Source organism: Melopsittacus undulatus, chromosome 2, assembly GCF_012275295.1.
Source record: "Melopsittacus undulatus isolate bMelUnd1 chromosome 2, bMelUnd1.mat.Z, whole genome shotgun sequence".
In the NCBI taxonomy this organism is placed as follows: domain Eukaryota; kingdom Metazoa; phylum Chordata; class Aves; order Psittaciformes; family Psittaculidae; genus Melopsittacus; species Melopsittacus undulatus.
The window spans coordinates 87,680,970-87,694,569 of record NC_047528.1 but is presented as its reverse complement, the minus strand read 5'-3'; the positions used below and the strand labels follow the sequence as shown (position 1 = coordinate 87,694,569).

The 13,600-nt window shown below is 36.8% G+C and overlaps 1 protein-coding gene across 11 annotated transcripts in view; it reads right to left on the bottom strand.

The window, feature by feature from the left end:
• KDM6A (lysine demethylase 6A) overlaps window positions 1–13,600 on the bottom strand; it is a 157,030-nt gene that overhangs the window by 56,978 nt on the left and 86,452 nt on the right. For all 11 annotated transcript variants that reach the window (XR_004549424.1, XR_004549425.1, XR_004549426.1 and 8 more), the window contains 2 exons: window positions 3,531–3,585; window positions 783–817 (listed from right to left, as the gene is read on the bottom strand). Coding sequence is in view for 5 of the 11 variants with exons in the window: in XM_034060174.1 (XP_033916065.1) it covers window positions 783–817; window positions 3,531–3,585 (90 nt within the window). In the remaining 6 variants the exon portion in view is untranslated. The remainder of the gene's footprint in view (window positions 1–782; window positions 818–3,530; window positions 3,586–13,600) is intronic.

Below are 13,600 nucleotides of genomic sequence, written 5' to 3'. Positions count from 1 at the left end.
ACTGAACATATAGTTTATGTCTGTCATCCATTTTAATTGCAAGTTTGTTTTCATGTCACATCCCTTCCTCAGTCATATAATACCTATAAACATGATAAAAAGGCATACAATTGTCATTGCATGACCAGTTAACTCACATAACCAATATACAATTGCTATTTCAGTAGCTACTTGGTTTTAATTTACTTTTATTCTGGAAGCTCAGTAAGAGTTCTGTCATTTCCCAAAAATTTCACATAAAAAAACTGTGTGGTAGGATTTGATACAGAATCAATAACTCAGCTTTATGTGCTGCTGACCTCGGATCTAAAATGTTTCTATCACATATGTTCAGCTAAAATTGAAAATTTCATGTCAAATATACTTAAAAAGCACCAGGGCAACTGGCTAGACTTGACCATGTGTGTGCATGTATGAGAAACAGTAGGGATAGTTACAAACTGACAAACTACAGATTTTTTATATTTCTATATACTTTTTGTAACTTTAAAAATTATACATAATCTCATAAAAGAATTTTAGTAAAAATTACACTGAACAGGTTTTTTTTGCATTCAACCTGTGAGACCAGTAAATCTATAAGTTTATTAAAATTGCTACTCCATTTTGTAGCATGACAGTCCAGATACAAAATATTTTTAAATTTGGACAAAGTAAATAAATTTTCTGTAGTGATTTGAGACTTTGACCTAACTTTACAAAAGCATCCATAATCTGGATTCAACAGACTAATTACATCATATAGTTGGAAACAACCACACTTTATATAAAGTAAAGCTTACCTGGATTTCATATAAGTGGGCGATGTGAAACTGAACTGTAAGAAAGGGAAAAGCGACATTATTAGTTTTAATTAATGACAACAATTACAATATCTGCTTTCAAGTGAGGGATAAAGAATATTTAAAATTTATCAATGCAAAACCAAGATAAATTAAATTTTGAAGATAAAAAGAAGTATTTGTTTACATTCACATTTTATGCTAAATGTAACAGAACTGACAAGAGAATGAATATGTATCCTAACAAAGCATTAAGACTGCAAACAAATATTGTAGAAAGGCAGTCCATGGATTTTATTTGTATTCAGAAATGCAGAGTCCATTACCCTTTCAGTAAACTCAGCAATAAATTTCTTCAAGCAGAGAATGCACATTAATATTTTCTGTAGATAACCGAATTAGAGACTTATTTTCATTCAACTGTTGAAGGATGGACTATATTTTAGAACAGAAAACTACATTATATGCAGCCAGCTTTATACAGGATCTTAAATTTACATGTTTGGGTTTTTTTTTTTCTTTTTTAGAACTGACTTTCCCTTGTTAAGCTAAGAGTGTTAATTACAGATGGTATTCCGATCATTACTGTAAAGCATCTTAAATTACTCATACGAATTGCACAGAATGCCATAATACTACCAGCAGCTCTCAGAGGCAAGAAAGTTGCTGTCTGGAAAAAAAAACACAAAAATTGTTCAGGAGTAAAAGCGGGGGGAAAATTATCCTCACGCTGTTCAAATCATTAACCAAAAGATGGAATGCTTGAGTTCTCAGGCCTGTGAACTGCTAGCCTAGACTAGCTACAGCGTGATAGATAGCTAAAGCTATCTGAGATGGATGTAATCCTCACTCTATTTGATGAGGAAAGACAAATTCCGTTGAGAGAGACTTTTACCTGATGTTCCTGAGGACTGCAAGTTAAGGAAATACCTGGTTTTGAGCCAAGCTCAATTTATTTCAGTACACAGATTTCTTTCTCTTGAAGCTGAAGAATAGCATGACACAGAGGTTTATACAGGTAATCTGGAGTTCCAGAGTTTCCCTCTGGGTCAAAAAAGAGGGGGAAAATTTTCTTTGTGCACAGTTTTGTCTTTCACTATAAAGAAGGTAGCCTAGCGCACTCCCTAAAACAGGTCATAATGAAATGCATCATCTAAAATTTTAATAAACTTTTTGTGTTCCTTGCTAAAGGGCACATAACATCAATTATGTTCACCAAAACGTCAAACTTCACTGTGTACTGATGAAGGAAAAACCTCTGCTGTTATTTTAGGAGTTCATTATCTAAAAAATCTGTTATTTTTTCCCCCTCACAGCAAAACCCCTTCAGTATGAAGCTACACTGTGCAGGGGAAAGAAATTAAAGCTGTCACATTGGAGACTGCCTAAATAGAAATAAGACACGCTTAGAACGTTTCTGCTAGGAACACACTCACTGTAATACGGTTACTCATCCAGCCTTTAGAAATGCAAGGGGGAGGATTAAGGCAACCACAAGCATTTTTGAGGCTACCCAACACCATGTGTCAAAGTGCATGGTTCTCCTTCCACTAAGTAGGATGGGAGAACCTGACAAAGTATCCCTCATTCCTCTTCTCTCTTCCTTCAGGTTTGTCAGGCACGGTGCAATAAAGCATTTACATGGGGCCATACCTCTACATAAAACTATGGGCATAGGGGACTCTGGGGGAAAGGTGAAACCCTTACAGAAATTCAGAGATGCAATGAAAACCAGTAAAGTCAGAAATAATACGAAGTAACATGAAATGTGATAAAGAATCATGTAGCTAGTAGAAAACAATAAAAGTCTACTGACTTAGGAAGAATTCTGCAGATATTTTACAATATTATCTGTGTCTTATCCTGATGAGAGACAAAACTTGGGAGAAGACCTTGTAGCATACCTAACTCCTTGATACCAATACAGTCAGAAGTTTCACCCATGTACACAAACACCCTTTCATTAGCCTTGCTGACAGAGTATTCACAATTCCATCTAAATCCAAACTGAAAAATGTTTAAACACTTTACCCAATGCTTCTGAACTTAGAATTAGGAGGTAACTTAAGCTCAACACCAAGAGCAGCATGAAGATACCTTAAAAACTGAGAGGGTAATTTCCTTCACAACTGCCTGTCTTTTAATTCTTACAGACTCCAAAACATGCAGCAACATATGCTTATTCTTGCATACAATTCCACTAACTACGGAAAAAATACCTGTAGGATGCTCTGTAATAGACTACGGTGTATACTGCATCTGACAGATCATACTACACTAAAAGATTAGCATGTCCAAGTACGTAGCTGGCACCTAATGATCAATCAAACTACAATCAATGAACAATCAAACTACAGTTTGTACCTTTTCGTACTTCAATAGTGTTAAAACTGATGCTGAATTTTACAACTATAAATTGGCATTAAAATGATCACCAAAACATGACCGATTATCAAAGTTTTAAACAACTGCTATTAAACATATGCACAAGCACTACTGTTACAAACATAGAAATGCTCCTCAAGAATTCATCTTCAAGCAATTAATAAGCTGAGTCTCAATTTTTACTTATTCCACTTACTAAAATGATCCACAACTCCACTGGAATATCTGTCTCCACTGACAGATGGAGGCAGGTTGTGTTGCCTCCCTCTCAGTACTGACTTCATTACAAATTTATACAGTTGTGAGCATAAGACTTAAAAAACACAAGAAGTAACAACAAAATAAATGGAATTGGTTACTTACTTTCAGCGTTAGACAAAGTGCAGGGATTGCAGTCAATCAAAGCTAACTGAAAATGCTGGAAAAAGAAATAATTGTTTTTTAACCAACATAATAGTAGAACTTTGGCAAATTACTAAGGATAAATAAATTTTGTACTTTAAAATCAATACGTCATTTTACCAGGTGTCTTCAAGAAAATATTTTTTCTTTTCTGTTCAGCTGCTTACTGGAAGAAAACAACTTTTTTATACTGCAGATGTACCAATGCTTCTAGTTATGTAAGATGGCAACAGACATCTTCACAAAACAGCTGGGACAGCATGTGTAAGAATGACTGTATCAAATGAATGGGCAAAATTGGAAATCAAGTTTTCCTTAGAATACAGAACTGGGATTGTAGTCATACCTGCACACAGCCTCAGGGAGATAAACACTGAAGCTTTCAATTTGTCTATCTAGAAAAACACAGTAAGCTTCCTTTCAATTGAGTGTTTTGAAGTCTTTTTAGAAAACTGGTCTCATGTCAAAAAGCACTTACAATGAATACCTTTACATTAAAATACGAGTTGTTAAAGAGTTCATAAGTTCTTCCATCCTTTCCTCCAGGTATCAAGATAACTGCAACTAACCATTAAGGGTTGTTTATTTCTAATCACTATTCCACAAAAGATATGAAAAAAGTATCTTTTAAACCATCTCCGCATTCTCAACTTCAGAGACAAGAATTTCTTCTTGAAAGAAGGTCACACAAGCAGAGCAATTAAGCCTGTCTGCCAGAAAATCTGGATGTGAGCAAATCATTTCTAAGTGTCATGCTAATTCAGTGATCACTATTTACAGTCTGAAATGCAACCAAATGTGTTAAAATGAATGGAACAAGCATACAAACTCAAGTGCCTCGGAACTTTTCAATAAAATTCATATAAAATTGCTAGACAGTGCAAAATTTGGATTAACATATTAATTCAACAGAGCACATAAAATACTACTATTAATAAATACAGGTATTTACAAAATATAGCTCCAGGTGGCTTCTAATACACAGAAATTACTGACTCCTTAGCATATTTTATTAGCACAAAAACGGTGATTTAGCTCTGGCTGCTCAGGATTCCAAACTAGGTAGCATCAGGGGCTTATTAGTGTAGCTGGGGAAAAAATAAATCCTTACTAATGGATGTATATTCAACTTGCTTTTTATATTTGTCGTACCAGAAGTACTAGACACTACTTTCCTCATGGTACTAATAACACCTCTTGTATAGCACATCTCTATAACACACATCTTGAAGACTGAGAACAGTTTTACAGACCGCACAATTTCTAAATATTTTTAACAGAAAAATTGTCAGAAAATTGATTTATTATGCATAGCAAAGCATAAAAAAAGAATGCTGACACTTCATGAGCTCTGTGAGGCACACAGTTCTGCAGCTTACCTCTGCACTGACTTTTATCAACATCATTTGTGATATAGAAGTGTTTAAAAAAATGAAGCAAACTCAATTTGAATAACAGAAATTTATGATTTTTAATGAATATTTTAGCAATAGCAGTCCCAGAAGAGAGGACAGAAAACAATGAATTCACCTATACATTACCTGTAAAATAACTTTTTAAGCTTTGAGCAAGCATTAAATAATAGCTTATAAATATTAGCCTATTTCTCTGCCTTGCCTGTTCCTTTTTCTACTGTTCAGCAGTCAGATAACTTAAGATCTCCCTTCCCTTACATTGCAATGCAGGTTGTGTGCCTCAGACACCCTTCAGTCGGTTACCATAGTGATACTACTAAGCAGGCAACTTAAAAAAAAAGAAAGCTAAATAAAAATAAAATGCTCTACTTGATATTGCATTTTGCATGGCAAAAGAAAAAAAAGGAACAGACCTGTATACTTTGGCCTGTATATTGAGTATACCGGTCTAAATGGTATAAACCTATTTTTGCAGAGATGTGCCATCTTGCACTGTCACTAACAATTAATATGAAAAGATAAAGCAGAACAGCAGAGATCTGCTCTCACCTAGCAATGCCATTATAAAAATTAAGCAGCTCTAGAGAGAAACAATTGACAACTGTTCTGTAGCAGCTTTTTCAGAAGGGTTACTGCAGTGAGACTCAAGTGAGGGAAAGCAGGCAACCACATCAGAAAAAAATCTAACCATTTTAATATTTAAATATGCCAGAAATATCAGTACTGTACAGTGGAAAAAAAAGGACTATTTGCAGCAATGCCTCCTAAAAATTTTAATTCTTAGTACCACATTAGCTGACTTCTACATTTCAAAGTCCACATTATGAAAATTTACTAAGAGTAGTAAATTTCTGCTTGCACTGTTCACTAAGCTACAAACAGTAAATAATAAACCAAAGCCTGTAACTACAGCAATATAAACCATTTGCACTAAATAATTATCACAAAGCAATACACAGAAAACCCAGAACCTTTCACACCAAGAACCTTTGAAATGCACATACACGAGTAAACCTCCACCTCCTGCCAGATAAATAATACATAGCTTCCCGTTAAGTATCCCAAATCAGACCCAAAATAAAGGCATGCATGCATTCTAGCACATAAAAACCTCATCAGCCAAAAGCAGATCCACCCACCACAATTACCAGCACCAAAAAATTAGAAAAATAGTAATCATTTCCAACTTCCATTTCTGCCGCACGCAGAAGCGGTTTGCAAACATCTGCCCGTCTCTCAAATATTGCAGCACTGAAGCCGGCTACTGCTGTGTGAATTAGTTACTATGCAGGAGAGGCCGCTGCAGTTCAGAGACGACACACAATACCTCAAGGCAGACAGCAGTCTATAGAAATTCAAATCCCGAGTAAGAGGATTTACCTAGAAGGCAGTGTTCTGAATGTTAAAAAGTAACAGGCTCCCTTCAAGAGCTGCAGCTCAAGTCATAACATACCTTGATTTGTAGCCATCTGCAATTGCACAATTATCTACAGCCTATTTTGTCTCCTCTGGAGTCTTTGACTTGCCTCTGATTGTGGAAACAATTTCAAAGGTAACCTTTCCAAGGATCAAAAGTACAGTGGATTGCATATAAACACAGCTGATGAAAGCATTAGGTCTGGTAGTAAAATAACGGTAATCTGACACTGATTTTAGGTTACTTCATGTTTTCACTACTGGAATTAACACCAATTCTCCTAACAAATCAGTCCTTTACAATGTAAGAGGCAAGTAGCTAGTGTTTTGTCAGTTCTTCAATCAATAAATGACCAACACGAAATGAACCATCTTCTTCTTAATGCAAGACTTCCAGTACTGTCTCTGTTTACATCCAAGCCTGATACCTCAAAATAGTGACTCTACTCTCTCCTCCTCTGAGGAAGACGTTAGCAAGCTTAATAGCTATGAGTTCTGCATTTATTTAGCAAGCAAGGCAAGCCATCATTTGAAACCTGACAATTCTCACAGACTTACCATGAAGGAAAGCTCCATCATGACTCAGTGAAAATTCTGCCAGGAGATGGCTTTTTCTGCTTATGTGACCTAGGTGTGATGCCTGTGTTCCTCAGAGCAGCCTTTGTTCAGATAAGTAGGGCACAGAAAGCCTGGCGTAATGAGCTGTGGCAGAGTGCCAAGCATCCATTTGCCAGGCATGTTTGGGGCCAGGGGAAAGGGTCAGGAGAGGACGCGCAGTATGTGCTGCTACACCAGTGCACTGCTCTGCTCTCCAGTGTCTTCTGAAGCCAGAACAAATACATATTGTAATATGAAGGTTTGTGTAGCACAAACACTTGGTTGCTTTTGTCCAACTTTCAAAAAAAACCCTCAAACCCTCAAGACTGAGGAAGACTGTTACATGGATAGGGAAGAAGAAAGCTACTTGAGGACTGAAGAAACAAAGGTCACACAGACACATAAAATGAATTAATAGCAGTATGCTCAGAAGAATCTGTGGTTTTGACTAACTATATAAATGAAAAATTAAAGCAGAAAGATTAGTAAAGCTGTGTTTTCGCTAGCCAGAAGAAGGCTGCATTCAAATTTACCAACCAACATCTTATATGGTACAACACAGTGCTTTCCACAAAGCTGACTCAATACTCACATAGCCTGCATGCTTTACTAATATTTGTGGGACACCAGATTTCAGCTATCGCTGTGTTAACAGCCCGGAAGACTGCCAGTGGCAACAAAATGCCATAGGGAAATGTGATGACCGGAAGCTTGTACTGCCACTGCATCACCAGCATCCCCACGTTACTTTGCTGGTTGGAGTTGGGGTCATTTCAGAACCCACAGTGCTCTGCCCCCAAACCACCCCCCACCCCCCCCAGCTGGATGAGACGCACAGCCTAACCCTTGCCAGGTATCTGTGGCTGCCAAGCCAGTACACATAGCTGGCTGTTACTGTGCGCTCTGAATGCCAACCTTTCAGTTGCAATTACAGCTAATAAACCTGGTACAAGATACCTCTCGCAAGGAGGTGCACAAATTAAATGTATCTGCACCAATACTCTTTAGCCTGAGTGCTCAACTTCTGAGTCAACTCTTTTTCTTCTCACGGTATGTTTTCTCCCCACAAAAAAGTCACAAGACACCGCAGAGCAGTACCTCAATCTTAGCATTTACTTCTCTTTGTAATCATGACATTTCTAAAATTCACTTACAGTTTTCTTTTCTAGAAAAACTAAAAAGTTACTCAAAACCCCAAGCAAAACTAAGAGAAAACAAAAGAAAATGCTCTGTAGGCCAGACATTGCGGTATCATCATCCACTATCAAAACCAGCTCCACTAACAGCTCTCTTGCAGTTTGACTGGCAGTCCTGCAGTAAGTTAATGATCTTAAGGTCTTTTCCATCCTAGTTGATTCTATGACTAGGGTGCCATGCTGCATTAAAAAACTTTTCAGGTTTTTACTTCTTGTTTATGTCCCTTTATCATGAGCATATGAAAACTACAAAGACTTGGAGAGCAGCTCATTCCCAAATGCTGTCTGCCATCACTTACATTTTTATTAAAATAGTATTTTGACTGATTTCATCCTGCTTTCCACTAAATGCTTTTCAGCTGAAGTGGTTAAAATTGCGGATATCCACCATGTAATAGCTAAAGCCCTTTATTTCGTGTTTTTCTTACCTAAAAATGCTGCCAATTAGGTTTTAGTAGAATTACAGACATAAAAATGAACATAAGAAATTAAAAATTCTCATAACCGTATGTTTTGTCTAGTTATTCTTTTAAATAATTAAAAATAAATACGTAAGTTTTCAATTTAACACGTTTAAGCTTACAAATTATTAAGCTAAGCACATATGGAAGATAACTAGGTTGTGAAACAGAAGAAGGCTTGAAAACACAAATTTTCACTTTTATAAATACATTTTTATTTATTACTGCGAAAAACAGCATTAAAAATGAACAATATGTCTGTAACAGCTACATGTTGGCATACAATAGCTGCAGTAGCTAAAAATATATTTAATAAAGATATTTACGGAGAGACAGGGAAATTATTTGAATACACAGTGGAAAAGTGTCTGACTAAATAAGTACTTCGAGCTGCTCATCTGTGTATCGGTATTTAATTTTTTTGTATTTCATGCATATTCATGTAATTCATGCATATTTTCCCAATAAAATTGAATTCTCTTGCAGCCTTTTTCTCATCCTAATATAAGCAGTATGTCTTAACATTACTAACAAATGAGAATCTTTAGGAAAATAATTAAAAAATTAAAATTCTATTCAAATTGATGATTTACAGGCAAGATCAAAGCATAAGCCTGAAGCAAACTGCTAGGATAGCTGTTTTGTGTATAAATAAAGAGGAAAAATGTCTGAAAGTGAAAGGCAGCATGAGTATTTCTACTAAAAGGCAGACAATTGAAAACATGAGAAATTTAGTTCTCATTCTTCTAAGGGTTTTGTTGCTGGGTACAGGATCCAATGCAATTCTTAAAACCAAACAAAATTCCCAAAGCGCAACACAGCTTGCTTTGGCATAAAATAACCTCGCGTCCAGTCCCTACTGACTACCACTTAAAAAAATGAAACTGTATAAAACCCCAAACCCAAAGAACCAAACAATCCACCACCAAAAGACCCTAAACAACAGCAAACAAAATACCCCCTCCCTCACAAAACCAAACCCACAGAAAGATCTCCCACCCAGCCACTGTTCCCTCAATGTTATTATTCTGATAAATATGAAAACCTAAGATTTCTTTTTTCCCTTAAATAGCTTGTTATCAACCAGTGGAAGTGAACTGAATTTTACATTTAAAGAGTTTTCAAGATCATAGCCCTAACTCACCACTGGAAAGCACACTACAATACTTCAGCACCACCAAGCAGAATGAGCACCAGATGGAAGACTTGTTTCCCATAGCTGCTGTTTCCAGTGTAATCCAATTATTAATTTAAGTAATACCAAAGCTGCAATTTTACTTTTTTCCTTAGCTTCTCTATTATGCACGCCAGTATTCCCACACAATGCACCCAGCTCCCCCTTCATGCTCTACCTAGTTCTGTGTTCAGCTTCTGGGTGGACAAGAGGCACTGGGGCTTCCCGATGCACAGCAACTCCTGTATGGATGGGACAACTCCTTTTGTAGGGTCATATCCCAACAGACCAGACCCATGACCATTCATTTGGTGCCTCTTGTAGTTCAAGCTATGCAGATCACTTGGTCCTCAGCTTGCAGAGCTCAAATGGCTCTGGGGCAGTATGCTGCAAGGGAACTTTTGAGGAATTTCTCTTTGAAATCCCTTTCATTCTGACTTATCTGCTAGAAACTGGTTAAGTTTCAAAAGTACTTAAAAAAAATACTGACACACATGTGCAACACATATGAGAAAAGGAGGCTAAACCTGAAAAACATATTCAATAAATAGGAAAATTACTAAGATAGCCAGTGATGTGCCAGAAATAATGTGGCATGTACTCAGCAGCTTCAACATTTTTCCATCTATATTTAGCAAACCAATAAAAAGATATATTCCCACAGATCTTGCTTTATTCTCCTTTGAGGTTATCACGGTTCAACTGCAGCTAACACCACTGAATACAGTATTAGTGTTATTTGTAGGAAACAGTAAATAAGAGGGGGGCAATAAGACACTCAGTAAAGTGTGAAAAGGCTAGGACTGTGAAGTAAATCTTAACGTAACCATAGAATCATTTAGATTGGAAAAGAACCTTAAGATCATTGAGTCCAACCGTTAAACTAACTGCTATAGTAATCAATAATATCACCCCCCTATGTCACTGACAGTTGATTTTGGAATTAAGTTGCACTTTCCTGATGAATGGGCAAATTCAGTTTTCATGTATCTCTTGTGAAGGTAACACTGCCCTAACTGTCTGGTTACACAAGGGCTGTTTTCTTTCAACCAGAAAGGCCACTTTTTTCTTTTATTTTTTCCTTAATGGAAGACTGAAGGCCAAGTAATTTTCAACAGCTCTGGTGTTCCTGCCAGAGTTTATGGCAATGGGATAACTGAGCAGTCAAGGGTTCTCACAGTAATTTGCAAGTCTTAACTGCAGCAATGTTAAAAACATGCAAAAGCAGTAACTGATTTTGAAAAAAACACAGAGTTGATTTTATGCTTGTTAAACAGCACTCTGGTAATTACCTTGATCATCAACATCTTAAAATAGTAAAAATTAATTTTGCACTTAAATTGCTTACATAAAATATAGATGATTTATGTTAATGCTCTAAAATTGTGAAAAACATGGAATATTTGACCTTCAGACTCCCACTTCCCCCTTTGCCTGAAGACTCTTACTGCCAATGACTCATCTGTTGGCAATGGTTTATTCTTAGCAATTACAGACTTAACATGAATGTTTAAATACCATCAAAAACATTATGATATTTTAGAGTACATTAATGCAACGTTGGTACAATCTGTGAAATTCAGAACAGTCACAAGTGAATAGTGGATGAAAACTTAATTTCGCTTTCTGCCTCAATGTCAAATAGGGAGTAACGCTGGGCTATGGTTTTACTTTATACACAGCCCCAGGGAAAGGCTCTGTGCTCAAGGCCAGTTACTAGCAGGCTACACCCTTTAAAATCCAGGATCCTTCTTAAAAAGTCAAAAAACTTCCAACAAAGCCAAAAAAGAACAAGAGAACCCTGTCTCTTCATTACTTTGGGTTACACGTCTTTTTTCGTGAAGAGAGAAGATACTTTGTCCCAGAGAATGAGACAGACATTCCATGAAAACATCCTTTAGCACTCCTTCATCTTAACTCTTCCTCATTTTCTTCTCCCCATGCTTGTGCACAACCACTGCACCAGCAGTTTCTTTTGTTCTCTTCACTAAGGAAATGTTTTCTGACTTGCTTCTCATTCTTGTCACTCACAGGATTCTGGCTTAAGGGTTTTTTTGAAACCTCAACTCAGGGATCAGTCAGACTGGCTTTTAAAGAAGCCACTATCCTGCTTGTTCTACTTAGTTTGCTCCTCAAGTGATACACGCTGGTATGTTTCAATCAGTAACATTTTGATTTCAAACAAAACAGATCAGTCTCAGGACTCTATATTAAATCAACAGCTGAGCTGAACTTAAAATAGCTGAAACTGTCCAAGACTGAGTGGATTGCCCCACTTAGGCATTTCTTTCTTGCTCCTCGCTATTATTCTCTGCTAAGGACTGCAACCTCTGCTGATAATTCCAGATTACAGTTTTGTGTTATGTTTTGCACCAGAAGGGTACGAGAGAGCTCTACCCTCTCCTTCCCATTCACGCATTCCTGCTATCTACCTTGCACTGGATCTAGCAACTGGACAATCTCAAGTTGACTTGCTTTAGACTTCTTACCCACTTCAGTCTGCAAATGGAAATAAAAAAATCACTTGATTCAAAGCAGCAGAGGCTGCTGAACAATGCAACTGGAATACTAAGGTGGAAAATGAGACAACCTTTTAGCAACAACCTGCAGTTGTATTGCTGTGAGGACATTGTGAAACTATGTTTAATGCAACACTCACCCCTACCCCCCCCCCATGATTTCATTACCCTTTTGAAGATCCTCACTCTGCTCCATGGCAGGCTGTTTTTGTTGCTGCTATTTGTTTTCTTAAGTGACTTAATCACATTGCACATAATAGAAGTAACAGAATCATAATTCTTCACTACAAAAGATTAATTTCTTCCTGTTTTTTAAATACTTCTTTTATGTTTTTCCCATTCATCATTGGCATACTGAAAACTGAAAGTGACCTTTCTGTTTTGCGAAGTTGTGAAGATCAAGCACAGTAAATTATTCAGATTGAATCAAGTATTTAAAGATATTATGAGGATTCAGTGACAGAATTACATATTCCATGGCACAGCAGGAAAAGGTTCTTTATTTCTTTATCAATTTCTTCTACTGAAGATTAAAACAGAGAAATTCCTTCCACTAACTGATTACAAATTTACTATCTCTTTGTAAATTTACTCTTCTGTAACCGACTTCTTCAAAACCAAACTCAAAATGTCCTTCTCCAGCACTTGTTTTATTCCCTAAGATAGCCGATACTAAATCAGTGCCAAAGTACAAGAAAACAGGATCAAACACACACAAGTCTTTTCCCAACACAAGCGATCCATCTCTACCTTCCCTTGCTCTCCTTTGTCTTGCATTGCACTGAATCTTTCCTACTCCTATGCAGTATCCTCTAACCACAACTTCCAACTACACCTTCTCTGAGTCAAAGCTCAGACTCTGGATGAAGAAAAGGAAGTCTTATGAGAGAAGTGCTTCCAATTATTACAAACAGTGTAAGCAAAAAAAAGGAGAGCTGCACCCTACTCTTTAAAATCATGGACAATGCAATTCTGATAACCTCAAAAATACGACTTCCAGGAAACAATCTGCCAGGAGAAGGATTTCAATTTAAAAAATTCTAGTTTCAGGAGGGACTAATAAGCAGAAATACATTTATAAATTACACGTAATTACAAAATTCTTAGCTCTGCAGGTGTATTTCCCCACCATAGGAAACACCATTAAAGAATCTTCCTTTTTCCTAGATACACATATCTAAATTTAGAGGTCAGGAAGGAAGGAACATGAGGATAGAGTAAGAAATGCAATGAGGAAAAAAGAAAGGGGCAAG